Source organism: Palaemon carinicauda, chromosome 4 (genome assembly GCF_036898095.1).
Source record: "Palaemon carinicauda isolate YSFRI2023 chromosome 4, ASM3689809v2, whole genome shotgun sequence".
Taxonomy (NCBI): Eukaryota; Metazoa; Arthropoda; class Malacostraca; order Decapoda; family Palaemonidae; genus Palaemon; species Palaemon carinicauda.
In genome coordinates this window covers 177,862,556-177,882,555 of record NC_090728.1, presented here as the reverse complement: position 1 = coordinate 177,882,555, position 20,000 = coordinate 177,862,556, and the positions used below count along the sequence as shown (strand labels likewise).

The following is a 20,000-nucleotide window of genomic DNA, read 5'->3' as shown; positions in this document are numbered from 1 at the left end:
TATATATATATATATATATATATATATTATATATCATATATATTATATATTATATATATGTACATATAAATATATATATATATATATATATATATAATATATATATATATTCGTGCCGTCTTTTAGATCAATTCTCTAAGTATACTCCGACGGCTTCTTCTGCTAAGTTCTATAGTTAGGTCTGCTGATTTCCTCACATTAATACACTCTTAGTATAACATGATCCTCCTCGTATCATTGTTATCATTGTTAACACTGCTCAAATCTTTAACCATCATTTTACTGAAGGCGACTCTACTTAACTCTGATATGAACTTTCTCAAAAATATCTGGGGATTGTATGCAATTAACATTAGTGTCTTTATTCAAAGTTCCCAGAACAACGGTGATGAATAAAGGTCATCACAACAATGACCGCAATAAGTACGGAAAGATTTTACAAAAGAAAATAGTTTTAAAGAAAAAATGTTAAAATGCTGAATTCTGCATTTCTTTAAAGACGTCTCGAAAATAACAAGACTAGACCATCAGCAAAACTCTGAATTGAAAGAAATTTCTTTCCCAAGAAGCAGATTCTTTCTAATGAAGAAATCTGTGACTCAGTATCTGGATAATCTGGGTGGGGGGGGGGGGAATGGTATCTCACACTTGTTTCTCTATGTGGTAAATTTCCCAACTCTTTAAATCTGGATAATTTACAATAGATATGAAAAATGGCGATCAACGACATTTTCTGACAAAACCTCGTAGAATTCCACGACACAAAACATCTTGAACAAATACTACCGGTGTACACAGCAAATATATATTTCAGAAAATCTATCTGTTATAACTTATACCAAAGGTAGATTTTTGATAGATGGGAAGCATTAGATTGAATTCAAAATAAATATAAATTGAACATGTACTTGTTTATACATGCAATTCTTTGCCTGAGTATCGGTAAAATCTAACTATGTAGACTAACAATATAAACAAAAGAATTCAACCAAACATTACATCGAATTTGCCAAAGCACAATCGCTTTCAATACATTCCAACAAAACAAAGCATCGATGCTTTTCAAATTGAATAAATACGAAGATATGAAAACGTTCATAATTTTGCATTATACAAAATTATGCACATTTATGTATAGGCTATAAAGAAAATGCAAAGAAAAATACACCAGGAATAACTGCCGTATATAATACAAATGTAAATACGTGAACATAACATAACGTGACAGCATTTCGAAAACAAAGAAATGCCAGATAATTTCTTTCCAATTTTTGGAAACCACATAAAAAGGTCAATAACTTTCCAATGCTTGGTTCCGTGATATCACTAATACATCTGAATTCGATATTTTCCCCATTTCTAAATCATTGTTTGTCGTGATGTAACTGCAGTCACACATGGAGTCTCCGGGCAGGTGAAGTCAGGTGATGTCAACACGCGATGTTACATGCAGTGTGTAAAGATTTGCCCGATTTTAAACTACTAATAAATGAAGAAAGCAGATTGCAAAATCATGCAATGTTTAACCACATATCATATCTCTCTCTCTCTCTCTCTCTCTCTCTCTCTCTCTCTCTCTCTCTCAACTATTAAATAGACGTACATACATCTATCTGATTATATATATATATATATATATATATATATATATATATATATATATATATATATATATATATAGATTCCTGTCACGCTCAGGGGGAGAGGGAGTAGTCAAACCATGGATAGATGGGGTACCCAGAGAGCTACACCTGGGAGCCACAATCTCCTCCAAATTGCCGAAACTGCTGGGTTGTAGTTAGGAAAGGGGAGTGGGTGAGAAATGTTTAATCAGTTTGTGTGCATACTTATCTAAATATTTAGACGTAATTTTTGACATTTTGGGTACACTAGTATTTATAGAAAATTCTATAATTGTAGTAATCCTTTTTTTTTTCTTCCTCCTGAATTCTTCCGCTTCATTTATGTATTCCTCCAACATCCTCTCTTCTTCCTTTTTACCCTTTTCTTCCTCCTCCATCTCTTCCTTCTCCTCCAACTGCCGAGATTGAATATGACCAATGCAGACATATCTATCTAACATTCTATAAATATAGAAATCCTTGTTTTCGTCCTTTTCATTGTTGTCTCCCTCCAACATCCTCTCTTCTTCCTTCCCACCCTTTTCTTCCTACCCCTCCCTCACCCGAGATTGAATATGACCAGTTTGCACCTCCATCATTGACTTTATAGCGTAGGGAACCTTATCTAAATTGAGTCGACACAATTCCATCGGAGCTTCCCACCTCTATAAATCATCGCCTTCACATTCCATTGAAATCTTGCCAATTCCCGTATACGTGGCGTTGACGACCTAAACCAAATGTGCCTTTCCAAAACCAATTCTAGTTCAATGTCTTGCAAGAGCTGCTCACCCTACTTTTTCTTATCAGTTTACGGTGCTGAGGAAATCTCCATTACAAAATATCTTTTTTTTTTTTGGCGAGAAAAGGTAAAAATGTTTATGAGAAACGATTTTCTCAAAACACGAAAATTACTTGATATGCGAATTTGGTTGTTTCGATCGAATGGTTTTCAAGGCAATTTTCCATTGGAAAAGAGAAATTTCAATTTCAGATAAAACATAACTTTAAAAAGATTCGATCTTGAAAAATCATATACAACTGAGACCCGATAAATATTCACTGAAACGAGATATCATCCTCAACCTACCACATTCTGTCTTTTAATAAATCCTTTAATTCCTGTCTTCTTTACTGAAGCCAAAATAAAAACCATTTCTTAGTGAAAAAAAAAAAAACAATAAGAAAATCTAAAATCCTGGTTATGTTGATCTGTAGATTCCTTGGCTAGTAAACCCTTGAAAGTCGTATAAGCCTATCAAAAGACGGCGAAAAATCCTTCACTTAATTCTAACAAAATGTGAAATGAATATAATAAGATGAAAAAGAAATGATTACTAGTCACATTTCCCTGTCAGTATCACTCTCAACCCGGCACCTTAACCTTCACATCTTCCATAAAAGTTTCAACATCTGCTAGTAATAATTTTCAAATGAATGGATTATCAGTGAGGAGAGAAACCCTTCTCCTTTTTGCAACATCGGAGTGAGACGGAAGTGCCAGAATGACAGACGTCCAATGAAATCAACTGTTTTCATGAGACATTTAAAAGTTCTTTTTGGCAACTCCATCCAGAACCAAGGCACCACAATCTATGAGTGTATAAATCATTCTTTGAGAGAGAGAGAGAGAGAGAGAGAGAGAGAGAGAGAGAGAGAGAGAGTATCGAACGTGGATTCCACAAAAAAGTGCTAAGTTGTGGCTGTGGTGGCCCATGTGGTAATAAGCCCCTGACTAATGAACGCCAGACTAGTGTTTGAGTTACGCTCAAACTCGATAGTTTCTTTCGTGGCTGCAACCTCACCATCCTCGTGAGCTAAGTAGGAGGGATTTGGGGGAGCCTATAGGTCTATCTGCCATTGCCTGGCCCTCCTTGGTCATAGCTTGGATGGAGAGGGGGGCTTGGGCGCTGATCGTATGTATATATGGTCAGTCTCTAAGGCACTGTCCTGCTTGATAAGGAATTGACATTGTCACTTGCCTTTAAACCTTTAAGTGGTGCCATAGAACCCTGGGATCAGAGAGAGAGAGAGAGAGAGAGAGAGAGAGAGAGAGAGAGAGAGAGAGAGAAAGAGGGGGGGGGTGCATGTCAGATTATCGGATATAACAATGGCATCTGTTTTGTTAAAAAAAACCACGTACATCGCTCTCTACAACTCCCGCCTTGTTCATGAAATCCCCGATCACATTTCCATCACAATAACACATCATGGGAGGTTGAATACTCAAACTAAATAGTAAATCATTCAAAATGTATGCATATATCCTCTTTACTAAACACATGATATGCATTATATTTATCTATATATATATATATATATATATATATTATATATATATATATATATATAGATAGATAGATAAAGATATGTAGATATATCATGTGGGTATATACAGTATACACATATATATTTTATACATACATACATACACATATATATACTATATATATAGATAGATAGATAGATAGATAGATAGATAAATATATACACAGATAGATAGATAGTTGATATATGGTTCTATATACACATATACATTGTAAATACACGAATAAATAAATAAATAAATATATATTTATATATATATATATATATAGATAGATAGATAGATAATTTATATAGATAAATAGACATAGATATATTATATCGGTATATATACACACATTTATATGGATAAAAATATATAAAATTCTATTTCGACTCCTGCCTGACGCGCAACCCATTTTTGTTAAGAAACGGGAGTGCATCCTCAGTGCAAGTCGCCATTGTAAAATACAACGCAGCGAACGTAAACAATCAAGTGTACCTACAAAGGAGAGATAGTTTGATTTTTATGACTTTCGTCTATTATTTCATACTACAATCAAAACACTACTGATAAAAACAAAGCATTAAACAGGCACAGACACAAACAAACACACTATCAACAAAGAAAATAATGCTAACATACAAAATACGAGATTGGAAAATTCTGAGAAGTCTCTACAATTATTTATTTTATAAACAGAAAAATTAATTTCCAACGATTAGAAAAGTATTTGGAAAAGTAGCATTTTACACCTATCAAGCAAAAGAGACACTCCAATAAATAAAACACACTTACTGTATATGCGCAATTCTTCGTCAGCCCTAAAAAAAAAAAAAAAAAAAAAAAAAAAGGCAAAATATGCAAGACATTTAGCAACAATGAAAACCATCTATAGCATCGTGGAATTGGTATTCGGCAAAAACATTAATGCTATATACGATTTGGCAATGGACATACACATACAGAGAGAGAGAGAGAGAGAGAGAGAGAGAGAGAGAGAGAGAGAGAGAGAGAGAGAGAGAGAGAGAGATTACCAGATAATATTACTATAACAACCACAGTTAAAAGAAAACCATCTCGCGTAAATTACATACAGGCATAAAAGCCTAAAAAAAATCTTATTTGAGTTTTACACACACATAAATACAGTATTTATATATATATATATATATATGTGTGTGTGTGTGTGTGTGTGTGTGTGCATGCTGGATATAGACTTAGTTTCTATTAAATTTCTTATTCCGATCTGGACACACGAAAATAATATATGAATAAAAAAAGAAGAGAATGAAAAATAAATATAAAAGGCAGTTGCATATATCTCTATTAAGGATGATAAGTAAGCAGCTGGCAAGAAATTTAAATAAAAATGTCTTCTGTTCAACAACATTAAGAAATACCTTTACAATTTCCTACAAAATCAACCGGAAATAAATTAGCCTTATTTAAATGATTTCCGTTAATTCACTCAAAACAAAATATCATTTTCTACAACTCGTGCTGGTAGGACTATATCTTTCGGCACTATTTACACACTTCTAATGATGAAAACTAAAGCCATAAAATATTTCAACCTTCGAAAAAAAAAAATAGTAACGTCTGGATTCTCTTCACGACCTCGGGATCAAAGCCCCAGGCGAAATCACACAAAAACAAGAGCTTGTGACCGGTCGGGAATCGAACCCTGGTCCGGCAAACTTGTAGAGACAGTGACTATACCCACCCTAACACCTCCACAGCGCAACAAAATATCTTGTTTGCCCTGAAACCTTTCCTTTCGCAAGCTACAAGATATAATTGCCATTGCTAAAAGTTCCTTTCGAAAGAGTCTGGTTGATTCTCTTCCCGAAGTTATCACCTGAACTATTCCATCAATTAAGGCGTCTATTGAAAAGGGTCTTAAGTTTCTAAAAGTTATCAGGAAAACAATCCCGCTCTATTCGACGCCTCTTTGGCAGCGTTCTGCCCTGGTTCTTTGGACAAAAGAAAATGAAATTTCTATTTTTATACTTTTATTACAAGTTCCGTATGACATCAGCATGGATGGAATGGCTTTCATATAAAAGGTGCCATTTACAGAAATTGCCATGGTTCATTAGTTCTCTTCCGGCATCATTATTTGGCAATTAGCAATTACTGGTCTTAAAAACAAAGTATATACATCAAAGACCAAATTACTTTGATTTTCTCTTGATAAATTACCTATAAATTTAAAACGAACAAATAATAATCAGAATATAATTACAAGACTTATAATTTTACAATAATTCTATATTATACGAATTATCATAAGACGTTTTACTAGTGAGTATACGAACTATCATGAAATATGTTAATACTAATTATATACAGTATACGCATTATCATTTCATACTATTTGTTGACGAGAGATCAAAGCTCAAGTTATGATATAATTCAAAGACAGTATCCCTTTATTTCAGCTTCCTTTCATCTTGCAACGCAAAAAAAGGCAAGGAACACAGACGTCAAGGTAATCTCAAGATCTGTGGGTAATCTCTCCCAAAACGACATTCTCTACTAGCGCCATTTCCCAGGAGGATTACCAAGTACCAGTCCCCAGAGAGAATCCCATTTCACCCGACGGCATCCAGTGACGGTTAACTCCATTTCAAAAATCCACCTTAAATCGCCTCTCTAACTTTGGCTGGAAGTGGATGCCTACAAAACACATTCTCACAACTGTTTTTTCTAAGAATAAAGATTTCTGGGCGTAGACTGACCTCCCTTCAAATAGCCCTTCTTGGAGAGGCTCTCTCTCTCTCTCTCTCTCTCTCTCTCTCTCTCTCTCATTCGAGATAAACTAGGCCCCGAAGTTTCTCTCTGGTTCCCTTTTTCCGTCGGACTTTCTCAAAAGTTAATTTCCTTTCGAAATGTTCGTCGGGAAAATAACTTAAAAAAATTATGTAACATTCATATAAACATAAAGCTCATAATCTATACCACATAATAATTTGTATTATATATAACCGGGGCACTATTCTACCTTGTTTCTCTTCCTCTTGTTTTTTGAAGGTTTTGTAGTTTATACTTGAAAGATCCGATTTAATGTTGTTAATGTTCTTAAAATATTTTATTTTGATTGGTCATTACTTCTCATATAGTTAGTTTATTTCTTTGTTTCCTTTCCTCACTAATTATTCCCTGTTGGAGCCCTTGGGCTTATAGCATCCTGCTTTTCCAACTAGGGTTGTAGCTTGGCTTGTAATAATAATAATAATAATAATAATAATAATAATAATAATAATAATAATAAGAAGAAGAAGAAGAAGAAGAAGAAGAAGAAGAAGTCATGCGTATATTGATCTTTTAAACCCTTTCACAACTTTGAAATGCAAAAAAAAAAAAAAAATATGAATAAAAAAATAAAAAAAAACTTAATCCCTAAAAACCAATTACTTTAAAACCCTGCAGATTGATATAGCAAACGTGGAAACAACATTTCCGAAACACAATCAAATGTATTCAGAACCACACTAACGACAATTACTGTTGTCTTCATTTCCTCTGACAAACGTTAATGGGTAAAAAAGAGAGGGGAGAAGAACTCCTTTAAATTGTTGAAAACCAATATTCGTAGAAGATGGAGAGAGAGAGAGAGAGAGAGAGAGAGAGAGAGAGAGAGAGAGAGTTATTGAAATTTACCTGTAAAAGTTAATTGACCATATAACCCAGGTCTGAGACAGGCTCATTCAGCTCAAATCAAGGGAAAAAATAAAATGTTCAAGAGCACAATCTTTTTAAAATCAAATATTTTGAAAAAAGAAAATGTAACTGTTTGAAAGAACCAAACAGTTACAAATAGGACAATTTCATTACAACAATGAATTCGTTAAAAATTCTAATATAGAAATGATAAGGCCAATAAGCACCTAACACCGGTGCTAAGATTATGGTGAAATTGGAGAGCAAAGGTTTCTAGTTTCAGACAGTTGGTATGTTTGGATCTCGTCCATCTTTCGTTTTGTAAATGTATAGAATCTGAAAGCGTTAATGACACTTGAGTTCAACATCTTCATTATAACACAGCAGGGAAAGTTATAATTTTTTTTTCTTGAAAAGGAACTATTATTATTATTATTATTATTATTGTTGTTGTTGGTGGTGTTGATGTTATCTAAGCTACAGCCCTATTTGGAAAAGCAGGATGTTAGAAGCCCAAGGGATCCAACTGGGAAAAACAGCCCAATGAGGAAAGGAAACAAGGATATAAATGAACTACAAGAGAAGTAATGAACAATCAAAATAAATTATAGGAACATTAACAAGATTAAATTAAGTTGAAAGAAAGTAAAGAATACCATCCATAATGTGCGCATGATGTTGACAAATATCTCTGAAAACTACCTCAGTATCCAAGACGATTCTTTACAACACTTAGTTTACGTTGGAAGAACAAGTTAGAGGTGTCGACTGCTACTATAATTGTATTCTACATAACAAAACTTCCATCCTGATGTACATATTAAAATATTACAATGTCTTACAAAGATATGCGTTTACATATCATCATCATCATCATCAGCAGTGACTAGTCCTTCTACTCGCGTGTGTTTATTGTCTTTCTATACCAGTTCGTCTTCTCTTACTTTCCCTGCTTCTTTTGCAGTCTCTATTGTTTAAATTTATCCCCAATTAAATGCTGCTTTGTTTCTGTGTTTGATCTCAGACTGCTGTACATAGTTCAGTTTGAAAAGGCTGAAGTTTTCATAAAAAGTCCTATATCGCTGAGAAAATGGAGTCGGCTGCAGCCAGGTATGTAATAGTTTTGCACATAGTCATAAAATTTCTAATCATTATTGTAAACATAATGGGACTAAGAACCTCTCCTTTGGGGGATACCTGATATGACTTGGGCTGGTTTGGAAAGCGTTTCATTAGCTGATACCCGAGATGTTCGATTTGATAAGCAATTATACAGCCAGGCTCCCATAGCATCAATTATACACATTTATTTGATTTTCCTGCATAGTACAAGTGATCCAATTTGTTAAAAACCCTTGCGAAATCAAGGAAAGTGTTGCATATTTCTCTCCTTGATTTCAACATGTTCTGTTAGATTGATTGACTGCAATATCTTAGTTCTTCCTCGTATAAAAACCCTTGGTTAGATGGGAACATATCTCTTGCGTGTCTGAAAGCGGAATTCCTTAACTTTCACTCAAATATCTTAATAAGGTGAAATACTAAAGATACAGACCGGCTAGATTTCCTAAGGTATAGCTCTAACTACCACATTTTAGGACTGGAGAAGTGATAACGTATCTAAAAGAATTTTATTAACCTTATTTTAGTTAAGGGACCTTCCCCACTGGAGGTAACTGGCCTTCTTCAATTCTTGCTTACCTGATTTCTATAACATTACAGGGAATTAATCAGATCCAACTGCTAAGTTAATTCCGTGGCTAATGATTTCCTTTTCAGTCAGCTCTTCCATGAAGCTTATATCGTGCAATGACAAGAGTTCATTGCCGCTTAAGTCTAAGAATGCAATTAGATCATTCATCTTATGATTCGGATATGGGCTGAATACACGGACGAGCATTTCATTGATGAATATTTGGCACATTTATTCTGGAACTAAAAGTAAGGAGTTAACTTTGAGAAGGCCAATGCCACTTGAAACTATTCTATATGTGTCTACGTCAAGAAATTAGTTTGGTTGGACCTTTATATTTTCTATTGCTTTGTTTTTCCTTCCATTTTCATATTTAGATAGAGATAGGCATTAACGTCAGATTTTCTTTTATCTCTATCTCTTTCTCTCTCCACCCTGGCTGCGTGGAGATAGTAATAACAAGATACAGTTGGACGCCAGGGTTCCTGGCACACCTACCTCTGAGGAAGTGCAACCTGCCTCACCATTAATGAGCAGAGGGCTCCAGTGTTTAGCCCAGCCGACCACCGAGGACATCTTTCCTTACACTATCCATATGGATACTTGCCGTGCAGTAATGGTGTGACAGGGTGCACTTCCTGTGTCCAACTGTACAGAATTTGTTGCTTACGTAATCAAACACAGTTTCCATATTTTTAAGGAACAGGCCTATCCGTTTCCCCTTGTCCAGTCCTAGACTCGAACGCTATCACTTCGCATATCCAGCTAAGCACTACCAAAAGCCCAGAGAGAGAGAGAGAGAGAGAGAGAGAGAGAGAGAGAGAGAGAGAGAGAGCGAGCCTTGTACAAAGGTTCTATCCAAATGAACGAGTTTACCTAATCGAGTCCCTCTCTCTCTCTCTTCTCTCTTTCTCTTCTCTACGTGAATTCGATCATTACTTGAACGAGTGACTGAACTCGATTGGATGTACCTAATCCACTCTAGGCATTTCCTTCGCTTGAATCGCAGATTTAACCAGCACCATCGCACCGCGGTTCATCACAAAAAGGATGCAGGAATTTCCCTTTTATCATTTTAATTATGTGTACTGAGTACAGACGAGTGTTATGCCTCGCAAGACCATTCCACAAGCTACATTAAGTAGGAATGACGTTGCGTGAGCAATTAATTACCCGGCATTTGCTCTAATGATGATATGAAGGAAGAGAGCATCTAAACTCCTTGCCAATGGAATGTTGCAGCTGAAGTGCTTAAGGAGTTCTTAAATATGAAGTGTTTCATAGTTTACTTAATAATTATTTCGAGTCTTTGATTGTCAAGGGATTATATCACCTTAAAGTAATTACAACCAAGTTGAAAAATGAATACTTTCAAGAATTCGAGAGTAGCATGATCCCGGAATTCATAGAATATCTATGATATCTTTGCTTAACGACTGGATTGGAATTAAGGATTTTGGTAATATATTCCAGCGCTGGGGCCTCCAAGGCCATTCAATGCCTAAGTGCATCTAGGGTAAAACCCCAGAATTAAACTGAGAAGTTAATTTTAGAAATGGTTGGACAGAACATGGAAGAATGTAAGAACGAAATTAGGTACGGTTCATTATGCATGTTGCATAAGCTTTTTAATAATTTTGACCATCCTTTACAATCAGATCTTCCTGGACAGTTCCATCCTGTTAGTAATATTAGGCATGCAGTGAATTCTAATAGTCAGGCTTTTTCTGTCATGAGGCTCAATACTTCACAGTATTCTAGAAGTTTTATTCCAGCTGTGACTAAGTTGTGGCATGACCTTCCTAATCAGGTAGTTGAATCAATAGAATTTCAAAAGTTCAAACTTGCAGCAAATGTTTTATGTTGAACAGGCTGACATAATTGTTTTTAGTCTATATATTAATTATGTTTAAAAGTTGTTAATGATTTTTTTTAATATTTTATTTTAACTTTTTCATAACTTCTGATATCGTTTATTTATTTCCTTATTTCCTTTCCTCACTGGGCTGTTTTTTCCCTGTTGGAGCCCTTGGGCTTATAGCATCTTGCTTTTCCAACTAGGGTTGTAGCTTGGCTAGCAATAATAATAATAATAATAGAAGTATACACATCAAGGGCATCTAGGGGCCGAACAAACGATGCAAAGACCCCAAAGTAATGCCTACAGTGCACAGTGTGAGGTGCACTGACGACATTAGCCCCTTACGGAGATACTGGACTATTCTTGGGTACTTTGAAAGTAGACTGAAATGAGACAGAAGCCCAATAGTGTTTGACTGGTCTGATTAACAGCATTAATAATTACAGCAAAGAAATTATACATATTTTTTCAAAACTGTTTTTAATACTCCAGAGCATCTTCTAATAATAGTTCCATGAACACCAAGATACGAATAGACAACTCGCGACTTCACATCAAAGATTATGTTAGTCTAATTTTGTGTCTTTGTGTCTCGGGATAGAATATTTGAATAATTCAAACTTTCATCGTGTTGATCTTACATTCTGCTATAAGCCTCCTATTCTTATGAATATGATTAGTCTTGCAAATAGAATTCGACGTCATTTTGGAAGATGCCAGAAACAGACACTAATAAAACTATTCCCAGTTAGAGCAGCAATTGTTAGGGATAATTCACTATTTTCCGATGCCTACAGCATCCGATCTGAATGCAAATTGCGAAGCCGAGCTTCTACAGTATGAGCCTTAATATGATTTTCCCCCGGGCTTGGTATGAATCTTGGATAGGCTGATTCAGGTAAAAACCCCAGCAAACTCAAGACTTCCTCAACTGCCTCAATAGTTTTTGTCTAACCTCTAATTTAGTAAACCTAGCAATATGGTCTCTTACGACCTACTCTTGTTTGGCTTGGGTGGGAGGAGGAGGAGGAGGAGGGGAGGGGGGGGACAAAATGAATGTTCCCAAAATTTTGGGTTAATCAGCCTTTGCACAATGAACTTGCACATTTTCACATTTGGATTCCTTTACTTGCGGAGTAAACTAGAACCCTCTTTCATTCTAGTTATTTTCATATCATCATTTACTTTTCCAACGTTTGCCCATTTACTACTCGCTTTTAACCAATTGCATCCGTATATCTCTTCAAATCCTATCTTATTGTGTTGTTTTTCTTCTTTTAAAAGAGTATACTATACATCAGACCTCGTATTCAAATCCCCAAATTGTATTTTTTATTGCGTAAGACCGATCACACAGTGAAAAACCAGGCGTTTTACGATTGCTCCTCCCCTAGTGATTTCAAGAAGATAAAAAGGACAGCTTATTAACAATTGAATTATATTTGCCAATAAATTCGGAGGATATTTCTAAACACCGAAATTGTATAAGGTCAACATAATTTACTTAATCGTTAAGGATTAACAAGTATTAGATTTTTCAACATCTCTACAGAAAAATGGCAAAAATGTATTCACGAGGCAGAAACACAATTATACATTCTACGTCCAACTGTTAATGCAATACAAAGCAAAACAATGTTAGTTAAACCTTTACAGAAAATTAGAATTAAACAGATAAAGGCATCAGAATTGAGAAAAGCGTGTTTAGATGTCAACAATTATAAAAATACATATAAATCAATTAAACAAAATAACGAAAAGACTTCAATCTGGCGTTGGATATATAAAGAAAATAGAGCCGATAGATATGGATACGTTTCTTAATATGATATGCTACGTGAGATATCACTACTTTGAGAGGATCAATTCTACTTTCATATTAAGGCACTCAATTAGCAATAAAAAGGTTGGGTTCATATTTACAATTGATACACTTTAACTATTTTTACACCTCTAGGATGATTTAGCATTATTTTCCTAATATCTAGATCTCTAGTCACTTGGCGGTTGCCTTTTGCAAACCTGACCTGAAGTGCTTTCCTTTGCTTGAATAATATATATATATATATATATATATATGTATATATATATATATATATATATCGGTTATCAACATTTTGTAAGTCTTTTCGTTTCTCAGACAATTTTATTAATAACTTACTAATATTTATGCATACCATCTCTCTCAGAGAGAGAGAGAGAGAGAGAGAGAGAGAGAGAACGGAAGCAGATGATTTGGCATTGGGAAAGATCATTAGAAAAAGAGGCATAAAAGATACAGTACATTGTTTTTCTATGCAAACTTCATTTAACTGAAAGAATGAATATATATATATATATATATATATGTATATATATACATACATATATATATATATATATATATAATATAGCATCGACATAAACAGCGAATTTTCAATAAGTGTTATGAAACCATATATAGAATTATAAAGAGATTAACAGTAAAAACAAAAGATAAAAAAAGCCAACTGGAATGAAGTTGTAGAAGAAAGGCGACTGATCCCGTAACTGGGTGTGATATATTAACAAGCGGTGATGGCGAAAGAAGGCTTCTTGAGAGAGAGAGAGAGAGAGAGAGAGAGAGAGAGAGAGAGAGTAACAGTAGTGGCACTACTAGTACCGTGTCCGCGGCACCGACTGTCTGCGACTGAGTACCCACCTTGTTTAGCAGTAGCATTGGAAGGCGACGAGCCGACCGAGGTGCCCTTGTCCGGCGGTCTCATGGCTGCAGCAGCAGCAGCCCTTGAGGAGGAAGAGTAGGAGTAGGGGGAAGAGGAAGAAGCAGAAGCTGCTGGGGCACCCTTCTTCTTCATGAGCTTGCCCCACCCTCGGCACGAAGATATAGCAAGAGACAGGAGAACAGACCCAGACGAAGAGCGAGGGGAAATTACCGGGGGAATTTGCGGCGTCAAATAACTATTTTTCCGAAGGTATGTTTCTCTTAGGGAAATGTTGATGACACTTCAAGTTCACGTTTTAGGATAAACTGCAGAAGCGTCCTTGCCACAAATGTGCCTCAGGTAGGATTCGAGGCCTCCTCGTCTACCTCTGAGCGTTACATCTTCAATTGGTATTCAGATATGACTCAAGTCTTCAAAACGTTGGAGAAAAATAATGGAATATAATGACTCGCCAAGAAAAAGATTTTGTAAAACAGCTTAATTATAACAGCATACAAGCCAAGATTCAAACACCAACCCATGAAAAAAAGCACAGCTAAAACATGTTTATTTCCGAAAAATAAAAAAATAAATTTCAAGCCCCATAAAAAACATATTCATATATCACTGCCCCACCATAGAGAATTCTCCCCATCCCATAACAGATAACAACAACTTCTTGAGTTTCCCCTCACAGAACCAGGCCCGGCATTACCCTCTGTAAAGGGCACAGAACGAGGGGAAGGGACGGAGAAGCGGCCGCCTTCCCTCAACACGTCGGCAACCATACTGACGTACTCGTAGCTAAGGAGGGCCCTCACCAGCCTTACCTCACGCCCCTCACCTCCTCGGCACCCAGGAGAGAGAGAGAGAGAGAGAGAGAGAGAGAGAGAGAGGCGGGGAGGAACACGAAGGAAAAGCATAATAATGAGAAAAACGTAGAAGGGGTTCAATAGGGGCGAAAAGAGATAAGCAAAAGATATAAATGGAGAGAGAGAGAGAGAGAGAGAGAGAGAGAGAGAGAGAGGCACAAGTTGCCAGTTGTTGCCCGATACATTTTTTTCCTCCCGACTCTCTCTCTCTCTCTCTCTCTCTCTCTCTCTCTCTCTCTCTCACAACGTGGAAGAAGAAACGGTGAGGGGAAAAAAAAGGGGGAAGACGAAGTGACATCTCACGTTGCCAAAAATTCCTCGAAACTAAGAACAGAAATCACTGTTTACTCTTAACACTCTTGACCCAATTCTTCGGAGATGAAAACTTCAACAGCTTATTAAAACCCTGGGCAAAAGCTCGCATAAATAGTCGTTTTATATCACAAAGGGATTCGAACGCCATTATACATGAAAACTCTCCTCGTTCTCCTACCTACTTCATCCACAATACATATGCAGTATTTATACATCGTTAAATATTAAATCAAATACCATACATGTCTGAGTTTTTATCGTATAGTTAGAGTATGTATGTGATGGTCATATGTCTGCACTTGACTAGACCTGGCAGCTGCCGCCAAGTAACACACAAGTCCGTTACGAAATCTGCCAAGAATCTAGGCGGAAAGGGATAGAGTTAGACGTTAATCGGTTAGAGATACATTCTTGAAAAACAACTGCTTAATGATAGACATAAATGCATAAGCAGTTATGCACCAAGTAAGTTCTTTTTCATCTGTACATCTTTACTCCTTTTAGGGATGTCTAGTGAATGTTATTTTACACACTTTTTTATGGCAGGATTCAGGAATGACAATGATAGCCCTATGGGCAGGCCTATACATGGTCAGGGCATATGAGCCCAGTGTATAACATTCCATGACAGTTACCCATTCAATAAACACCAAAGACAAGACACGGCCTAACTTTACGGATAACTACAACAGCGAGAGAGAGAGAGAGAGAGAGAGAGAGAGAGAGAGAGAGAGAGAGAGAGAGAGAGAGAGAGAGAGTGTTTGTTTCACTTTGCTCCCCGTGTATAAATCCATAAAGAAGACAATAACATTAACATGTATACATACACACACACACACTATATAATATATATATATATATATATATATATATATATATATATATATATATATATATGTATATGTATATATATACATATATATACATATACTGTATATGTGTGTGTTCCACTAAGGATATTAATCGAAAGTTTTAAGAACATATCATATTACATCGGACGCTAATTCACGTTTGAACACTGAATTTCATACATACTCCAAAAACTCTATATTTTTCTAATCGTTTCAATAATAAATCAGGTAATATGCGTATTTACTCGCTCATGCTAAAAAAAAAAAAAAAAAAAACATTTACCTTTAAGGATCAGCCTTTTGTTCACGTTTTGATGTCATTTTCTTTCTGCACCAAACGTGACAACAAGAATACACTGTCAACATAAAAGTCTTTACTCCGGACTGTAACGCTTAACATAAAATATCCTGGTTCAACACATTTGCAACATCATGGAATTGGTAAAATATGAATAACTCGGACTTTTGGTGTTCAAGGAGAGATAACCTAAAATATATAAATTATGATCTTGAAGTTCGGGTTGGTGTCCATTTCCAAGGCACCATGACAAAAACATTGAACTTACCAGGAGTGCGCAATGCCAATTCTCGTAGAACCGGTAATATTCTTCAAGAAGCCATTACACCCTAACATCAATTGGACATTTGTCTATTTCCTTTACACAAATCAACAATAGGACAGCAGAGCAGACTTAACAATAATCCATAATCCTGATGATTCCAAGAAGCATAATTTACAGATGCTGAGACCTTCTCTTTGCAGATCTATAATCTAAGCTGCACCAGTACCTGCAAGCTGCTATAGTCCATTTCTTTTAGCGAGGCAGATTTGCACCGACTCGCAGCGGTGCCCTTTTAGCTCGGAAAAGTATTCCTGATCGCTGATTGGTTAGAATTATCTTGTCCAACCAATCAGCGATCAGGAAACTTTTCCGAGCTAAAAGGGCCCCGCTGCGAGTTGGTGCAAATATGCCTCGCTAAAAGAAATTGATTATAGTATGTCTCAAGTTCTAGATAGGAGAGAACATCCTTTTTATAAAAGGTCTCCTAAAAATCATTCACATTTCACAGAAACCACCAACAGGTGCAAAGGCCGCGGCCACCAGCAAGAGGAATTCTAACACATGAGGACACAAATCTTCATAGCCAGAGAATTGTTTATACAACGCTGTCATCTTTCGCTCAAATCATCACTACGTATTTTGTCTGATACCATAATTTCGTACCGTATCTCATCCCATGTGTGCCATCCGTCAATAAGTCACTATTTATTGTTAATTTTCGTAACATTCTTCATAATATGGGATTCCGGCCGTATAAGAATAATAGTAATCTGAACTGGTAATTGGGGATTGCTAACTTTTACAAAATACTCTAAGAATATTATCTAATTTCTCAGCATTCATAAATTAATAAGGCAATTAGCATAATTACTCAGACACTCCAATAAAAGAAGTTTAAAAAAAACAGGATTCGAGTCTATTCTGGTTTATACCAAACCAAATCAGTTATTCAATGTAACACAATGAGTTTTTAAACGAAAAAAAAAATCTTAATGACCTGCTAATTAGCTTTCAGGCCATCCTGCAAGCAGAGACAGCAGGACAAACCAAACACATGACGTCACAAGGCGAGATAATATCATTAACTATAACGAATTAAAATGGCTGAATCAAGGCTAATAATTTCAAACTCTTCTCGATATTATCCTGCATCAGAGAAATCTATTAAAGATTCAAGACAAACTAACAATTACATTTACACAAATATTTTGACCTAGGTCCAAAAGAATGCAGTTCGAAGAAAAATTACAAAAAATAAAAAATGTAAAAGTAATCCCTCTAACTAGTTCTTTCATTTCACAACCAAGTGATTAAAATTTAGAATTTCAATACTACAGAATTTCACACAGATATTTAGGCGTCCATACCGTGTTCAATTCTGCAAGAAGAAAGAAAATACGGAAAAAAATAATAAATAACGATTTAATACGTCATAATACAAAGCACTGCTATTGTTATTGCACTAATATCATTATTATTATCCTTATTACATGCGTAGAGGCACTCTTTAAAGCATATTTCGTAAAAACAATATTGTTTCACTGTATCTGTTAGTCTTAAAACTATATTTCTCCTTCTATTTTGTTTTTACAACTTATTTCCCCTCGCCAGGAAATGGATGTAACCAATTCTCGAGGGAGGGCAGGAGTAAAATTTACCCCTTAGTCCATGTATGCTTTCAGTTTGTTCTGTATACATGGGAAAATATTTACTTGTACAGTTTAAGTTACAGTTTACATGTACGTAATAAATAGGAATAAAATCACTTGCTTATTACGTATAAAATCTTTTGTATACATATACATACATATATTATATATAGATACATTATATATATATATATATATGAGTATATATATATATATATATATATATATATATATATATATTATGTATATAAATGCATATATATGTATATATACACATATATAAATATATCTATAAATATAAATCTATATACATATTCATATATATACATATATATTGTATGTATATAAATACGTGTATACGTATATATACATATAAATATATCTATATATATATATCCATATATATACTAATATATATATATATAGTTATATATATACATACATACATATATATATATATATATATATAGAGGTATATAAACTTTACGCCAAGGAATGAGTTGACGCCCACTCAACCCTTTACCTACACCAACTGACGTCAATGCCTATTTGCAGCTCAGAGAATTGGCGGGAAGGAGGTTAGGAACAATCCCTGAAAAAAAAAAAAATAAAAATAAATAAAAAAAGAGTGAGCAAAGAGCTGCACCAGTCACCCACCTTGGGTGAAGTGGGGTCGCCACACCCCTACGCCATTGGGACTATGATATCAGTAATAATTCGAGTAAATTAATGACCTTAAAACCAGACTAATACTGTCACAACATGAACAAATACGGCTATAAACGTAGAAATTCTAGTACTAAATCCTCAGATCCATCAAAAGCGTTGATAATGCTTATCAATAAATATAAAATACAGGATAAAAACTAATCTCGTTATATCTATCATAACAGCAATGCCTGAATAAGAACTAGTGAGCAGATAAACATGACTTCTGTGCCTAGCCTACATAAATCATATCAACCTCATAAAGAAAAATGAAGGATCGGCTTTAAAAACTCTAACTTTGAAAAAGCCCGTAAAAATACCCAAATGGGAAGATGAAGCTCACTAAATGTCGAAACAATATACATATCTGCTTTAAGACCGATGATGGCAGGAGGAATAAGTCATTGTTGACGTCAAAACACGTATGACGTCACTGATGCTGCAGTCTACTCACCCTGATGTCTTGGTAAGGAAAGATGAGGCTCGATTCATTTACTTTAATGGACGCGAGCGGAGTTGTTTTCTCTTCGGCGTCGAGCCAAAGCAAATAAAATGCACAGATCAGGGGAGGAATAAAGTACACCCAGGTGAGACCAGACCCTCACCCAACATATGAACTTCTTTCAAAGCTGAACTACTTTCACAACTAAATATTATTATTATTATTATTATTATTATTATTATTATTATTATTATTATTATTATTATTATTATTATTATTAGCTAAGCCACAATACAATCCTAATTGGGAAAGCAGGGTACTATGAGCAAAAGGGTTCCAACAGGGAAAAATTGCCAAGCGAATAAAGGAAATAAGGAAAAAAAATAAACTACAACAGAAGCAATGAACAATTAAAATAAAATGCTTTAAGAACAGTAACAACTTTAAAATAAAACGTTCATATATAAACTATAAAAACCGCAAAAATAGAAGAGACATTTGGAATACATCAGAGGTAACCACAAAACCATAAATGAGTCCAAACAATTACTTTAAAGGTTTAATGGGACCCCATGAATGGCAGAGGCAAAGGACAGTGACAGTGATCTGACTAAAAGGATATGCCCTTGAGACTTACCATATATACCTCTAATTAGCACCCAAGACACACTACACCCAGGCTAGGACCAGGAAGAGCAAGACAACGACTGCTGATGACTGAGTAGGTATACCTATGGGCTCACCACAAGCCGCCCAAACTTAGCTCACGAGG

At 35.3% G+C, this 20,000-nt stretch overlaps 1 protein-coding gene across 2 annotated transcripts in view; it reads right to left on the bottom strand.

The window, feature by feature from the left end:
- Snrk (SNF related kinase) overlaps positions 1-20,000 on the bottom strand; it is a 480,315-nt gene that overhangs the window by 298,600 nt on the left and 161,715 nt on the right. The window contains exons 1-2 of one of the 2 annotated variants that reach the window (XM_068372810.1): positions 14,544-14,613; positions 13,828-14,259 (exon numbers count right to left, since the gene is read on the bottom strand). The exons of the other annotated variant lie outside the window; for it this stretch is intronic. Of the exons in view, the coding sequence (XP_068228911.1) occupies positions 13,828-13,981 (154 nt within the window). The 5' untranslated portion in view covers positions 13,982-14,259; positions 14,544-14,613. Of the gene's footprint in view, positions 1-13,827; positions 14,260-14,543; positions 14,614-20,000 lie in introns of those variants that run through there. 2 annotated transcript variants of the gene reach the window in all.